General features: G+C 39.2%; 1 protein-coding gene across 4 annotated transcripts in view; it reads left to right on the top strand.

The window, feature by feature from the left end:
• Positions 1–7,324, top strand: part of LOC111875748 (rho GTPase-activating protein 26) — a 177,694-nt gene extending 170,370 nt beyond the window's left edge. For all 4 annotated transcript variants that reach the window (XM_023872244.2, XM_023872243.2, XM_023872242.2 and 1 more), the window contains 3 exons: positions 28–79; positions 5,259–5,338; positions 6,450–7,324. In XM_023872244.2, coding sequence (XP_023728012.1) covers positions 28–79; positions 5,259–5,338; positions 6,450–6,541 — 224 coding nt within the window. In that variant the 3' untranslated portion in view covers positions 6,542–7,324. The remainder of the gene's footprint in view (positions 1–27; positions 80–5,258; positions 5,339–6,449) is intronic.
• The last annotated feature ends 9,531 nt before the right edge of the window (positions 7,325–16,855 follow it).

Below are 16,855 nucleotides of genomic sequence, written 5' to 3'. Positions count from 1 at the left end.
AATGCACTCATAATTCTGTTCACATAGGCAGTATCCTGGGACTCCATTATGCAGTTAGCTACAAAGCTCCTGAAGCTTTGTAAGTATAATTTTATTTTTTATTTTATTTTATTTAGTTTTTAATAGTTGTATGTCAAAATGATTGTGCAGTAGTTATGTGATTCAGAGTGACTAGAGATGAGGTTTGGATTGGTTACTGGATTTATTTGATATTTACTCTTGTAATTACAAATAACTACGACAGTCTCACTGAGTTATACGCTCCAAAGATCACCGTAACTACAGCATACATAAAGTCTTCTCTGTCTTCACTAGCCATTGCTTGGTAGTGGCTTCCAATGGCAGATGTTTCCCTTCCTCTGGGTTCCTGAACTGTCCCTGGCCTTAGCTACTGGCTGCTCACTTCACACAACTTGCAAATTTCAAATGACTCAACCACAACTGAACTACTAGTCCTCATTATATAGCCCCAGCATGGACCTCACAGAAAACATACACAGTGTGTCCAGGTTCTGTTAGGACTGTGTTCATTAAAACTACAAGACATGAATTATTTTCAAAATTTCACTCTTTCTATTCAAAATAGTCTCCCCCTGAATCAGTACATAGCTGGAATCGATTGAAAAGTTTTTGAAAACAGTCACTATACTCCTTTTGTGGAATTGCGTTTAAACTGCAATACATTCCCTTTGGATGTCCTGCACATTGTCATGATGGTTTCCTTTCATTGCCAACTTAACTTTTGGGAACAATCAGAAATCTGCTGGAGCCAAATCTGGCGAATACAAAGGATGATCAAGGACTGTGATCCCTTTTCTGGCCAAAAAATCACGCACGATCTTTGATTTGTGGGGTGGGGCATTTTCGTGGAGGAGTAACCAGGAACCTTGGTCTTGATATTCAGGTCAAATTCTAAGAATTCTAGCCCACAAACGATTGAGGACTCCAAGATAATAATCAGAATTCACTGTTTGACCTTCTGGCAGAAATTCATTGTGAATGATTCCTTTGGAATCAAAGAAAATGGTTAGCAGTGTCTTTGCTCGACTCTTTTGCATGCACACTTTTTTGGGCTCAACCACGCTGCACTCTCCCGCTTTGTGAGAGGCTCATATTGAAAACACCATGTCTTGTCACCAGTAACAATCAATTTTGTATCACTTTGAGCTGACCATAACATGTCTTTGCAGTGTTCCATTCTTGGCATGTTTTTTATTGCCAGACGGCGCGTTTGGTACAAACCACGCAAATCCTTGGTCAAAATTTGGTGCACAGTACTTTTTGGTATTCCAAAAATCTCCTCGATGAGTCTTGCAGAAACACATTGTCTGATGCAAGGATTTCGATCGCTTTTTTCACATTTTCTTCATTGCGACTTGTTCTTGGCTTTGATGCATGTGGAGCATCTTCAATGTCCTCCCTGCCATCACGAAATACAGCATACCATCAAAAAATGTTCGAGCATCGAACAGTCACTACCGTACACACTTTTAATCATTTTGTACGCTTCTCTGGCTGTTTTGCATAACTTCAAACAAAATTTGATGTTGGCTCTTTGTTCAACCGCCATTTTCTGATGAGCGTCAGAACAGTACTGTTACATTCAAGGTCAGAACACATGATGCAGCGATGCTTGCGCTTTTATATTATATACAGCCACAGCTGACACTTCAAGAATCTTAATGCCTCAACTTGCCAACGATGGCATTGCAGGACAAAATTTAAAAAAATTGGTCCACACGGATCCTGGACACACCATGTATGTTCCATTACTGTGTGTTCTCTCATTGCTGGGGAAACGTGTCCACTGAGCTGTTCCTTAGTAACGGCTGTTGTGCTGTCGCCTGTTTACACAGCTGTTACTTGGTAGTGGGTGTACATACCAAGATATTCTTATCATTCATTGCCTTAAATGAGGTCATTCAATTTCATTAGTGTATCAGAGTTTATGACTGTTTTAGTAACATGTAGTATGTAAATGATTTACAGAGATTATGCCATCTTTTGTGTTTTATATGTGCCATTGGTTTGTATGACAAAATATTACAAAGTTAAAAAATTCTGTTAATTTGAAGCCATTAAAGAAGCATAATATCCTAGGAGATTAAAGACTAATTGAAAGCAAGTGCTGACTTGGATGTCAAGGTTCACTGTATAAAGAAGTTGCAATATTGTATTATTATGGCAGTCTTTGGTACAGTCAGTTCCTGTTTATTGAGCCTTGGGTTATCTGATTTGCATGTTGACTTCCTGATTATTTTAATTTATTTGGCATAGTCACACATATAAGTGTAATCTAGGTTTTCATTTGTTTTCATCCTGAATAACCATTGCGGGTTTGAGGAAGGGAAGAAGAGAGATTGTCTAATGGTAACAGTAGAAATGGGAGAAGGGTATGCCACAGTTAGAGTTTTTTCCAAATGTCTTTGCACTGAAGTGTGTTACATGGCTGATAGTTTACCACGACTGAGGGAACGGCCAGGATGTGTGCGCCTTATGTAAGGGGGTGGGAATGTGTTACCAACTCTGTTGTGATAGTAGTCATTTTGTGTTCAGCCATTGTGCAGATCATTTAAACATCTGCATTATCAGGAGAGAGTTTCCTTCTTTTGTGATATGAGGACACTAATATGAAATTCCCTCCAGTCACAATCTGTTGTTTGCTCCACTGACAGGCAAAGGTGTGGAAATACTGCTCCTGTTACACTGTTTCTAGTTATCAGCAACAAATTGGAGCTGTATTGGCAGTTGGCAATATGTGAGCCATCTGAAAGAGAGAGAGAGAGATCCATACCATGTGTTGTTGAAGTTATAGCTTGTGAATTCTTTGCAATAGGTAGAAAATTTGCTGACAAACTTGTGCAAGTTTTTAAGCCATTTAAGATTTTATCTACTAACTTAAAAAAAGTGCTTTCAACTTGCATTATTGATATATTTCATTTTCTTCTTCAGTTTTGGTTCTTTTTTCTTTCTTTTCTCTTTTTCCTAATTTCCTTCTCTCTTCCTTTCTTTCTCCCCAAATATCTTGGAGTAGGGGGGCAGATGCCTAGTTTATGCCCCCCTTTGCTGGTGCCCATGACCATTGTGCTCCAAAGGGTGAAGAATTGGTCAGTCAGCCATGTTCATTATTACCATTCTGCATTGTAATATAACTAGTTTTATCTAAACGAGACCAAATAACATAATGTACCGGTGTGAATTAGACATGATCAAAATTCATTATCAACTCATAATTTGAACAGCAAGAAAATGCCTTGTGTGAGAATGGAAGCTTGTGTTATCATTGTATGTTTTGCTCAGTAGGATGACACATTCTTCTAGCTCAACAGCCAGAGGCATGTCAAGTGCTGCCACCCCTGCTGTCAGGTGAGAATAACTTCCGTCCCCTATATTCTTCCCATACCCATTGCTGCTTATGTTTGTGTTGTATTGAAATAGTTGGGTGGAAAGAGTTGGACATCACATGACTTTTGATGTCAGTTTGTAAACATCCTGTATGCATAAAACAAATAACTGACTGGCACATTCTGTTTCCTTTGTCTCTGCCCATCTCTGTGTTTGAAAATCTCTCCTACCATGTGAGATTTGAGGTTTTCATGGCAGTGACTATGAAAAATACTGTCTTTTTTAATGTAAGATAGTTTGGCAGGAAGGTACCAAAATTTTGAAATAATTTGCAGCCCCTCTTCTACCCTGAAGATGGAGACAAAAAGTCTTCTAAAAACACTGTTACCTATCTGTCAAACTACACAGTGTTACGTCTCAGAACATGTTAATTTCTCCAACCATGTCTGTCTGTCTGTCTGTCTGTCCTGACTGTCGTGTCTGTCACATGTATAAATTCTTGAATCTTTGATTACATTTTAATAAATTTTATGTTGGGAGTTAATGTGTAAATATTCTTGATAAAATGTGATTTTATAAATTGGCCAACTTGAGCTATTCTTAATATGAACTTATATATTTATTATTTTGAAATTGCATCAAAGGAAAAAGTGTGACAAAAGTTGCAGGTGTAGTGAAATATATATTTTTCTCTATTTTCGTATTTTTTGTGCTATGGTCAAGATTTGAGAACTTCGTAAAATTGGATATATGGATACCGTGAACATATATCTTTCCACTCTTTGTTTCACTTTAAAATGTATCTTTCAACTCTCTTTGTCTTGGATATTCTGCATGTTGTAAATGTTCAGTATACTGTTGATTTTTTACACTTTTGTAGCAGATGTTACAAATACTGCTATAATGTTTTATTCTTCATGTATTCTGTTTTCTTAGTGTATTGTTATGCATTTGTTACACTTAGGCAAAAATTGAGTGTGCACAAACCTTGTGAATTTGTTTAGTACTGTAAGTTCTGTTGCACACTGAACCCCCTCATTGTAGACACATGCATACAAACAAGAGCAACACTATATGTTTGTGCCGATGAAGTGGCATGGAGATCAAGGAGGAAGCAGTGTTATATTAAGAGCTTCCAGAATCATTGTACACATTACAGTAGCTCTTAAGTAAGAATACAAAAGGGTTGGATGGTTGGGGTTCTAATTATGGTAAGTGACAGGAATTTTTCTCTTTGCTAGCTTGGAATCTTCTTGTCTCCAGTCCATTGGCTTCTTAACGCTCTTTTCACTTGGTAAGGTAGCCAGAACTTGAAGCTCATCACTCATTTCCATTTTGTGCCATTCCACTTGTACATGTGTTAGCAGTTTACAAATAGCTTTGTATTTCTGCTATTAGGTTGTTAATATTTGTAATCTGACTGCATGAAGATACTGAGGTACTCTTTTGCTATTTTATTATTACCATTTATTTTGAAATTTGCAGTTATTTTTGGATCTTCTTACCAGAATAACTTGGATTAGCAGTAATCTAGCATCATTTTCATTTGGTATAAAGGCATGTTATCTGGCATGTGACTTTTTCACACACACACACACACATTAAAACCTTAAGAAAACAAAAGTATTTCAGGAAGTGTTCAGTGCAAATGTAAAACATGAAGTGAAATTTCTTTCCACATGAAAATCAATTTTATTTCATACTCCTTGTACATGTTTCTGAGGATAGTGTACCGGTGAGTGCCTTTTTCTCTCTTTATTGTGAACAGCATATTTATTGAGAATTCTGTGTTACATGCAGTGTTTCTTTTTTACCTTGTAATGTACAGGTACTATTTAATACAACTAATTATTGTAAATAATATTTATCTTTAGCATAAATCATACTCATTTTGTTCTCTCTTTCCCCAACAGAAGGGTGCGAACATTGTATGCATGTTTGGGAGAAAATGATGGAGAACTATCATTCGAACCTAATCAGATCATAACAAATGGTAAGGTTTATTATTATTATTATTATTACTGAACTTAAAGGAAATGGTAATTCCTGGTATTTATGATCCATACTGTAGGGGCCATTTATCAGTGCCTGAAGAAAAGGAAATGTTTCGTTATTAAAAGGGTCAGAAATTAACTGCAATTTGATAGCCAAGTGAATTTGTATTTATGTGTAATTTGATGATGCTGTCTCTAACTCAGACTGTACAGCATTGAATGATTGATGCTAGTGAACACTGAACGGAAAAGATGTGGAAGGAAACAGTCATAACCTAATTCAAGGTACTGTCCCAGCGTTTGCCTGGGCACCTCCCAACTGCAAGTCAGGAGCATTACCCCTTGAGCAAACTTGCTTGATATATCAAGCTAAATCTTTTCATCAGTGGTGTATACCAGTATCTTTTTTGTGACGGGTCAACTACTCTTCCCATGTGAACTCATAGTTAAAAAAAAAGTACAGTTCTCTAGAAGTACAGTTCTATAACGTAATTAAATACATCACAGAAACAGCCACATATGTCTGACAAGGCCTGCAAGAGCATGTGGTGTACCAGGCTTGCAACATGCAAAAGCACAAAAATACTGTCTTCTAGGATATGACACCACATAGTCCGGTAGACAGTTACCAGTGTTTGAGAGGAACCTGTCAACTTTGTTCCAAGGGTGGAAGAGTTTACTAATGCCTATAAGAGGTCAAGTAAATGAGTAAAGGTATCCCTGTAACAGGCTGTGGAGGCCCATAGGGTTGTGATATGTTGATGTTGTCATCCTTGCGCGCCTGCCGCCCTTTACCCCCAAGAACATTTTTGGTACTCATTTTTGTGTGAGAGGCTGAGTCGACCCCAGGGCCATAATGCAGCTGGAAAGATTGGGTAAATTGAAAAAATCCACCTAATCAAGATTCGATCCCACGATATTCCGGCTTGTGGCATAGTGCCTCAACCAACTACGCTACCACGTGCCCCCTACTAATGTCTATACATTTTGTAAATGTTGACATAGGTGATAAAGAAATGAACTGAATATTGTTTTATATACAGACAAAAGAATAAATATACGAGTATAGATGTTGGTTCAGCATAAGTGTATGTCTGTTATATCTTCCAGTGCGGTCATCTCTAGAACCTGGCTGGTTGGAGGGGACCCTTAATGGGAAGACAGGTCTTGTTCCTGAAAATTACGTCGAGTTCCTACCCTAAATGCCAGGTATCAAGTTAGGCAGTGCCAACTTTGTTACTCACCAGCCACATCAGCTCATCAGCCACCTTCAGAATGATCATCAGACTTGGGCCTGTTTGTCAAGCAGCATCCACCAAAAGAGCATATTGAGCTCTGATCTCAACATGCCATGCCAGTGAGCTTGATGTTGATTTTGCAGGTAGTTTAATATGCAACGAAATAAGATATTGGCTATACCCACCGCTTGACATGTACATTTAAAGACAAGATGGCTGTTTCTCTAATTATAAAGAAACAGTGCCACTTTAATTACATGCAAAACGTTTTGCTGAAGAGAATCAACTGCCATAAGTAATGCTATCCTAATTGATATCACATGCCTTGGCTAGGCAGTATCACGTACAATATCGTAATGCACATTCAAAATATGTTGAGTTTGTTACTCAGCTGCAAACAAAATTTATAAAAGACCTCATTTCATAATTTCATTGGTTGCTGCTGTGTATGATAGTACAGTCATGTGAAATAGGTGCTTATTACTGTTATAACCACAGCTCAATATTCCGGACTTTCTGGCATATTGTGTTAACAATGTTTTGTAAAAAAATAATAGTACACTCTCATTTATCAGTGTGCCATATAATCTTGCTGTGAATTACCAGTGCCTCCTCTGGAAAAGTAAATGGTAAATAAGATATAAACTTTCTCATGCTTGATATGACATTTGCATTGTTATTAGCATGAGAGGGTTGTGTTTGCTCATGCCTGTATTAGTTTGTATCTGAGAGATGTAGAGGTGGCATGATCTTGATATGAAACAAATACGTACATATATGTGCTTCATAGGGTGTGTTCTGTGTCGAATACATGGCCATGTTCCGATTGTTTGTACCTCCAAGTGACAGTATTTTGGAATATGTACAGGATAATTAAGATCATAATGAAAATCTGAAGGAGACATCTTGTTTTCAGTGTGCAGCATGTGCACTAAGCCATGAATTATCATTTTCTGTAATTCATGTAATATATTTTCACAAAGCTTATATTCTTTAATTCCAATATTTTTGTAGTTTTATCAGAATGGAACTCCATTAAAATATGAAAGCATTTGGATGGTTATTTGTGGAAAATTTTAACTGGAATTTTGGGCTTTGATTATTGAGTATAACACATTTCTGTAAAGAATTATGATAGTTTCATGGTTTTCATGGATGAAGAGGAAGATCAGTTAAGGTGATGAAGTAAGGATATGTTGCTGAATGTTACACGTTTCTCCATTGTTTGTAATGAGTGTTTTTAACAATTTGGAGGCTAGCTGTGTCCATTTCTTCTAGTGAGGAATGAAGTGGGGTGGGAAATGCTTAATCAGTTGGTACTTTAGTGAGAGTAGGTTTCTTTCATGGGCATGACTGAGTAGGTATTCTTTCCCCACGCTGTTTCTTACCTCTGTAGTTTCAGGGGCAAATCTGTACTAGTGATGAGAACAAGACAGGAATGTAATAATATAAGCAATCTTGAATGTTCCAGCAGGGACAGTAGACTTTCTCTCCTCCACAGTGGCCAGATGAGCTCTGGGGCTTACCAAGCCTCCTGTACTGGGTCCCCTTTCCCTGATGATAAACCAGCGGGGGCATGAAGCTGACCACTCGCTTCTATGCTTGTCGGTGTCAAGATTGGTGGACCTATACCTCTACTTCCCCATACCATTTTCATGGCATGGCATGTAATTAAGCACAGGGACAGCTTTACCCATTTACCTTACACACCTATTGGACTGTTTCTTTCAATCTTTAACATGCAATTTGAGTGGTGGGAAATAAAGCAGCATATGAGTATAGTAACTAAGTTATGGGCTTGTCAACTGGGGTTTGATTCCCAGCAGGAGCAAGAGATTGTTCTGTTCTCCATAGCACCCTGGCCCAATTCGGGGCCCACACAGCCTCCTGTTCAATGGGTGCCAGGAACTCTATCCCTGGTTGTAAAGTGGCATTGGCATGAAGCTTACCACTCACCTGCATCAAGTGCTGAGGTCAAGAATTGTGAAGCTGTACCTCCACTTCCCCATATGCCTTCATGGCACAGTGCTTAAATACATAATTAAGCACAGGGACAGCTTTACCTTTATAAGTCACTAATTAGTCTGGGTTTGTAATAACTTCTTTATAATAAGATGGACATAATTTTATTATCGATTGCAGGAACAAATCTAACACTTCCATTTTGTACAAGTGCTACTCTTTGCACACCACCATTCTGTCATTATGTAACAAACATTCTTCCATGTTTGTCCCATACACTGTTCTAAATCTAAAAAGTAGGAAGAGTAAGGGAGCAAATGAGGGGCATGTATATGGGGTATGAGTGCAATTTGAAGCATATAGTGAGCCCATTTACAGTTAAGACACTGACATGTACTTCCTTCTATGCAGGCTGCTTATATCAGCTTGTGTTAACCATGCTTTTAGTAAGATTTTAAGCTTTCATGGCGACTAAAAGTGATAAAATCTTCCAAGGTGATCAGCAGCTGTAGTTCTTAATGACAGAGTTCTCTGAAGTATGCTCCAGTGCAGCTGATTTCCTAAGAAGATTTTATAATGCATTTAATCTTATGTACCTTTAGACCTGACCATTAGCATTTTAAATGAGAATCCACTGTATCTTGCAGTTTTTGTCTAAGAGAACATTCCAGCCTGAACATCTGTACCAATTATGGTATAAGTAATGGGAGTTGATTTTGGAGGTTCTGCTATGTACACAACAAGACTCTGTTGTTAGTCACTAGTTACAGATTTCTTCTCCTTGTCCTAAAATTATTCAAATAGATTCTCTTTTGTGTTCATGGGAATTATATGTTCTTGAAATGATTGCATTCCTGTGAGAAGCACATAAAATGGAAGTGCCAAGGATGCTGTGCATTTGCATGTATTTCAGTGCCTCTGCTAAGACAGCATTTCTTCAAGTTCACACAAGGTCCTGTTTCTGGCATGAATATCAGCATTTTCAAGCAGGTTCATTTAAACTTGTACATTTAAATTACCTGTACCATGTCCATGTTTTATCAACAACGTGTATCTACGAGCAATAGTTTAATATTTAACCTCTGAACGTTGAGTGTATTTCCGTGCTTGTGCTAAGTCATCATTCCTTCATGGTTACACAAGACCCTGTTTCTGGTGCGAATATCAGCATTTTCAAGTCCATTCATTTAAAAATGAAAATTTAAATTTCCTGTACTACATCCATGTTTATCAAGAAGGTATAACTATAAACACTAATTTAATTCTAAATTAACACTTGCACTTCTCACCATCCTTTGCAGCTCTGTTGATGTATTAAAATTAACACTTTAAAAAGCACTAGTCCCTTCCTGTTATTTCAACACTCCATGTTTCGCCCCCACTGGCCATCATTGCTGCCTTGTCACACTGCTGCAGTTTGCATTTTAAAGATGTGAAATACTTATAAAATATTGTCAGATGTTGGGTATGTCACGCGACAAATAAATTCACATGGGTCTCGGATTCAGCGAATCTTTATTGGACATTCACTCTTACACACCATACAATTGTTATCATCTGTGTTATCACGTCTGCAATGTCTCGACTAGGTTCCAACTGTCCTGTGCGAAGGCTAATTAGCTCTGCGATGATGTAGCTCTGTCGCTCTCGGCTTATGTAGGTATTCTGCGGACCAGGTACAAGACACCATTCACCAAGGTTCGACCTCACTTGTTCGGCAATCCGTTGCTTAAGGAACGCCCTCTATAGATTATGGCAGTAATGTGCTTCGTCTCACCCGTTGGTACTCAACGGCCGTCTGTTGTTCATCTCTGGGGAAACACGTTCGTTGTTTCGGCATTGTCTACGCAACGGCCCACTGTTATTGCATTGCCATGGAAGTATCTACTCCAAACACGTTACATTGCCCCCTTCTAAAGGTTATTTGTCTCGAACAGCCTAACGGTGCATCCTTGGTTTCGTTTCCTAAGGTGTTCATCTTCTACGTGTTACGTCTGCCTTTTCTCCGGTGTCTTGCCTTCCTTCCATCCTGCCCCCCTCTTCCAGAGTGCTCGCCCCGAGCACTTCCAAGGTTCAGTGGTTGTCGGTCCCATTGTCTCACATTCATTCTTCACTTTCATTCTCCATTCATCCTTGCTGGGGAGGCCGGTACTTCTACGTTACTGGTTCCTCCCATACGGGCCGTTTCCTTCCTTCTGTATTGGAGGGGTCGACACCTCCACAGTGTCCAGTCCATGTCTTGTGGTAGGCTGACAGAAGATCTGACTATTCGCTTTCCGATCTTCACGCCGACAGTCTCATAGAAGGTCTTCTTATGAGTCCTTATCCCTCCTAGGTGCGATCGCTGTCCTGATCTACACCCTCCGGTGGCGTCCTTTTTCTTCTGGCGTAGCGACCGTCTGCCGCCTATATTCTTTGTTTCCGTTCGTCCTTTCCAGGCTTCTTGTTCAGCATTGACCCTGGTTGAATGTTTCTTTATGAGATCTCCGTTGCGCCGTGTTGCACGTGCACGACTAGTCATATTTCTGTCAGCAGCCAATTCATGCCACGGTCCACAATTTCCTTGGGTCATAGATTTCCTGAAGATGTTCCTGTTGCACCATGCCACTGTTGCACGGCAGGACACCTTCCGGTCTATTGGCGTTTTCCGTGCCACTTTCGCATGGCATGTTGTCCCTCTGCAGGCGACGGCCAATTACTTCTGGGGTTTGCAATTTTCTCACGACAAATCCTTCGCTTTCTGGCAGCGGCACTCCGTGGCCAGTTTTCAGTCTCTGCACCTTTTCTTCTTCGGTTCTCTGACCGGCATTACTGTGGCGTCTTCTTTAGGGACCTCTTCTTTCTGTGCCACCTCAGGTCTCCTGTCCGATGAGGTCGGCCTCTTCTCATCTTCATGTGCCTCCATCTCTTGGTAGGCAGTCATCTCTGGGTCTTTTTTGGGTTTGACTTCTTCCCGCATGGCTTTTCTGTCCACTTCGGGTTTGAGTTCGGCCACTGTCTCCTTGTGGCTGGCGTCTATCTTTTCTCACCAGGATCTCCAATCAGCCATCATGTGTTCATGTCTGGCGTCTGCCTTCGCCTGGTTCCTTCCCGCTTCTTCTCGCATAGCCAGCGGGAGTTCCGTCATTTGTTGTGACTCCATTCTTCTTTATTTTGTAATGTAATGCTCCTTGTGCTCATAAATTCAATAAGTCCTTGTCAATGGAGGCGTGTTTTAAGTTTGCTCCTTGTCGGTTACCTGTGTAAGTCCAATCTTTTAAGTTCATCTCAGAATCTGAACTGATCCCGCTTCTAACACCAGTTGTCTTGTGTTGGTTATGTCACGCGACAGATAAATTCACGTGGGTCTCGGATTCAGTGAATCTTTATTGGACATTCACTCTTACACACCATACAATTGTTATCACGTCTGTGACGTCTCGACTACATTCCAACTGTCCTGTGTGAAGGCTAATTAGCTCTGCGATGATGTAGCTCTGTTGCTCTCAGCTTATGTAGGTATTCTGCGGACAGGATACGAGACACCATTCACCAAGGTTCGACCTCACTTGTTCAGCAATCCGTTGCTTCGAGAACACCCTCTATAGATTACGGCAGTAATGTGTTTCGTCTCACCCGTTGGTGCTCAACGGCCTTCTGTTGTTCATCTCCGGCGAAACACGTTTGTTGTTTCGGCATTGTCTACGCAACGGCCCACTTTTATTGCGTTGCCATGGAAGTATCTACCCCAAACATGTTACAATATGAAGAAAGTCGTCTTCTGGGTTTAGGCGCCATGTATTCTTCATTTAAACAATATGTTTAAATTATTTGAAAGATATTTATTATTATTTAAATTATATTTAAAATATTTTGTAAGTATTTTACACCTTTAAAATGCAAAGTGTAGCAGCATGACAGTGGGGCAGCAGTTTCCCCTACATCTTGTACACCTAATGATTGCAGCCAGTTGGGCTGAAACATATAGTGTTCAAATAATAGGAAGAGATGAATGCATCTGAAGTGCGAATTTTAATACACCGACAGAGCTGCACAAGGATGGTGAGAAGTGCGGGTGCTAGTTCAGAATGCACAGTGCAACAGGATGCTGCAGTTTAATACATAGGTAAGTCAATAAGTAAGTTACAAATGGATATAGAACTTAAACAAATAGGAGTACTGATTTACAAAATGCTTTTATTTCTCAACATAATCTCGCTGTACATTGAGGCACTTGTCCCATAGTTTCACAAGCCCCTGAAAGGAGCAGCATAAAATTCTTGGGCTGCTCTCGGAACCAGACGGTGACTTCCCTTTCTACAGCTTCATCGTTGGGAAAATGTTCAGCCGAAAGACAATTTTTAAGAGGGCCGAACAAATGGAAGTCGCGTGACAGGTTAGGTTTTAACAAAGTCTCTGCACGATGGGTGCCACGCATGCTGACCCCATAATACAAAATGCAAAGAATGGGTTTGGCATTACAGCATCTCAATTGCTACCATGATGAAGGACACAATATGCTAGCCCAAATTGTCACAGGTGATGAGTCTTACTCCAAATGACTTACATTTGTTCAGCCCTCGTAAACGTCATCTTTCGGCTGAACATTTTCCTGACGATGAAGCAGTAAAAAGGGAAGTTACTGCCTGGTTCTGACAGCAGCCCAAAGAATTTTATGCTGCTTGTTTTCATGGGCTTGTGAAACGATGGGACAAGGGCCTCAATGTACAGGGAGATTATGTTGAGAAATGAAAGCATTTTTCAAATCAAAACTCTTGTTTAAGTTCTATATCCATTTGTAACTCACTTATTGATTTACCCTCATATTATGAACAGTAGTTTAATGTCTAATCTTTCAACGTTGAGTGTATTTCAATGCTTCAGCTAAATCGCCATTACTTCAAGATCACACAAGGTCCTGTTTCTGGTTTGAATATTAGCTTTTTCAAGTAGGTTCATTTAAATACATAAATTTAAATTTTCTGTACTCGTGTAGATGTTTGTCAACTACGTGCATCTATGAGCAATAATTTAATATTTAACCCCTGAAGGTTGAGTGCATTTCAGTGCTTCTGCTAAGTCAACATTCGTTCAAGGTCACGTAAGGTCCTGTTTCTGATGTCAATATCAGCATTTTCAAGCAAGTTCATGTAAATATGTAAATTTAAATTCCCTGTACTCATTTCGATGTTTATCAAGAACGTGTATCTATGAGCAATAGTTTAATATTTAACCTCTCAACGTTGAAACGTTGAATGTATTTCGGTGCTTCTGCTAAGTCAGCATTCCTTTAGTGTCACACAAGGTCTTGTGTCTGGTGTGAATATCAACATTTTCAAGCAGATTCATTTAAACATGCAAATGAAAATTTCCCATATTATGGCAATGTTTATCAGCAAGATATATCCAAAAAAAAATTGTTTAATTCTAAATTAACACTGGCTCTTCTCATTGTACCCAGTCTAGAAAACCAAAATTAATGGCTGTGAGGATTCATTGCTCTGACCATGCGATATCCTCTATCCGCAAAAGTTGGCACTAAACTTCGCCGACAAATGGTGGTCTCTCGGTCGGTATAGTTCGCTTGTGAACTAAAATCATGGAGTTTGTTTTTTGTTTCTCTTCTCATTGTACCAGTGCAGCTTTGTCAGTATATTAAAATTTGGACTTTGAAAGCATTTGTCTCTTTCTATTATTCAAACACTATATGGTTTGCCCCAGTTGATCATCATCAGGTGTACAAGTTGTAGAGGAAACTGCTGCCCCCTTGTCACGCTGGTACACTTTGCATTTTAAAGGTGTAAAATACTTATAAATATTTGAAAAATATTTTGTAAGTATTTGTATGAGACATAAAATACTTATAAAATATTTTATAAATATTTTAAACATTCAAAATGCAAAGTATAGCAGCAGTTTCCTCTTCAACTTGTACACGTGATGATGACCAACTGAGCTGAAACGTGTAATGTTTGAATAATAGGAAGAGAAATGAATGCTTTGGAAGTGTGAATTTTAATATCTCAGATATAGTTGTGCAAGGATGGTGAGAAGTGTGAGTGCTAATTTAAAATAAACAGTGGAACAGGATGCTGCAGTATAAAGTTTTGAGCAATAGTTTAATCTTTAATCTCTCGCTGAGTGCATTTTGGTGCTTCTGCGAAGTTAACATTCATTCATGGTCACAGAAGGTCCTGTTTCTGGTGTGAATATCAGCATTTTCAAGCAGGTTCATGTAAATATGTAAATTTAAATTTCCTATACCATGTCGGTGTTTGTCAACAATGTACATCTATGAGCTGTAGTTTAATATTTAACCTCTGAACGTTGAGTGTATTTCGGTGCTTCTGCGAAGTCAGCATTCCTTCATGGTCACTTAAGTTCCTGTTTCTTGTGTGAATATCACCATTTTCAAGCAGGTTCATTTAAAAATGTAAATTTATTTCCTGTACTCATGTCGATGTTTATCAACAATGTGTATCTATGAGCAATAGTTTGATATTTAATCTCTCAGCGTATTTTGATGCTTCTGCTAAATCAGCATTCCGTCATTGGCTCATCAGGTCCTGTTTCAGGTGTGAATAACAGCATTCTCAAGTAGGTTCATTTAAAAATGTTAATTTAAATTTCCCATATTATGTCAATATTTGTCAGCAAGGTATAACTGTAAACAATAGTTTAATGTTTAACCTCACACCATTGTGGAAAATAAAGGTGATGTTTTATAATTAATGAATGAATGCATAAGGGGTAGGCCTAGAGCAGCCCTTCCACTGTGACCTTCAGTGATCTGTTGTGCATCTACCTCTATTTTAGCCCTTCAGCAAGGGTAAACTTCAAACAGAGGGTTCAAACCAGGGTTTAATTCCTGGCAGGGGCAGAGGTATGTTTTTTTGCCAGAATGGGATAAGTCACTGGGGACATAAATCTGACCACTTGCCTCCATCTCACTCCCATACATTTTCATACCATGTTGCTTAATCACAGGGACAACCTGTTCTTGTTATTCACTATAATCACATTTATTTGTACATGCATTTAAACCATATATACTTTCCTTGATATATTAATGACATACCAACATATTAATCCATTAAGTAAAGTAAAAAGTAAAGCTATCCCTGTAACAGGCCATGAAGGCCCATAGGGTTGTGAGACGTTGAGGGTCCCACATTATCTAGACAATTGGCTCAAAGATGGCGGTAAGGTTGTCAGCCTTACGCGCTAGCCGCACTTTACTCCCCAGGATAATTAGTTATTTAATTCCTGTTACTCATTTCTGTTAGAGGTTGAGTGAACCCCAGGGCCATAGTGCGGCTGGAAGGATTAGGTCAATTGAAAAAAATCCAATGACCTCATCGGTATTTGAACCCGCAACCTTCAGACTTGTAGCATAGTGCCTCAACCACTATGCTACCAAGTGCCCCCATATTAATCCATTATTGAGTAAAATTGTTTCTGGAACATGATTGGTCTGACTGCCCAAAGACCTCTACTATGTCCTGATGCTAAATAGTCTCACTACTCTCAGTGTCTTTAAATAACCAACTTATGCTATGTCTTCAAGACACTTTTAAGTTTACGCATAGATTTTGCTAGTATTTAATCTTGTCATCAGTAAATAGTGGCCTTCTGCTGTTATGTGGTCTGTCTTTGACCTAAGAATGCATTTTATTTATACTATTTTTCCCCCCCCAAAACCTCTTTTCTCGTTAAGAATATGAAGGTTATATCTTACAATTTCACTGAAGTATAGATGTAAATATTGACTTTCTGACATCAATCTTCCTGTTTTTTATTTAAGGAGAAAGTTTTGGAGATTGAAATTTGTCTCCATCCTCAGGTAAAAGCCTACTTAATTTGGCCCACTCAACAGAGCTAGTCCCTATGCCCAGACACCAGAATCAGCTGTAACCGCTCACTTCCTTTGTGCCCTTTTCGTTGTGCGCCACTCCACCACCGCTCACTTCTTTGGGTTCTTTACTTTAATCAGTAGAGCTGGGTTCCTATCCCAGGGTCTTATAAGGGTCTGGCTCGGACAGGGCAGGAGGAACCCTTCACTACAATTTCACACACACACTCTCTACAACCGTTGCACTTAATGGTCATTTAATCTCGTTCAGCACACTAAATACAACTGAATTCATTAATACATTTACTTTGGACTTTTCTTATACTGCTCTACGGAAGGGCCGTAGTTGTAAATTTAGAGTCCGACTTGGCCGAAAGTTGTGTCCAGACTCCTTGAGGTGGAATGCCTCTCTCTCTGAAACCTGAGGTCCACGAACCCCAGACTCCAAGAGAAATCCACTCCTCCACTTCTGCCATTGGTTAATT

This window comes from Cryptotermes secundus, unplaced genomic scaffold, assembly GCF_002891405.2.
Source record: "Cryptotermes secundus unplaced genomic scaffold, Csec_1.0 scaffold603, whole genome shotgun sequence".
Lineage (NCBI taxonomy): Eukaryota > Metazoa > Arthropoda > Insecta > Blattodea > Kalotermitidae > Cryptotermes > Cryptotermes secundus.
This window is presented reverse-complemented; position numbering and strand designations above follow the sequence as displayed.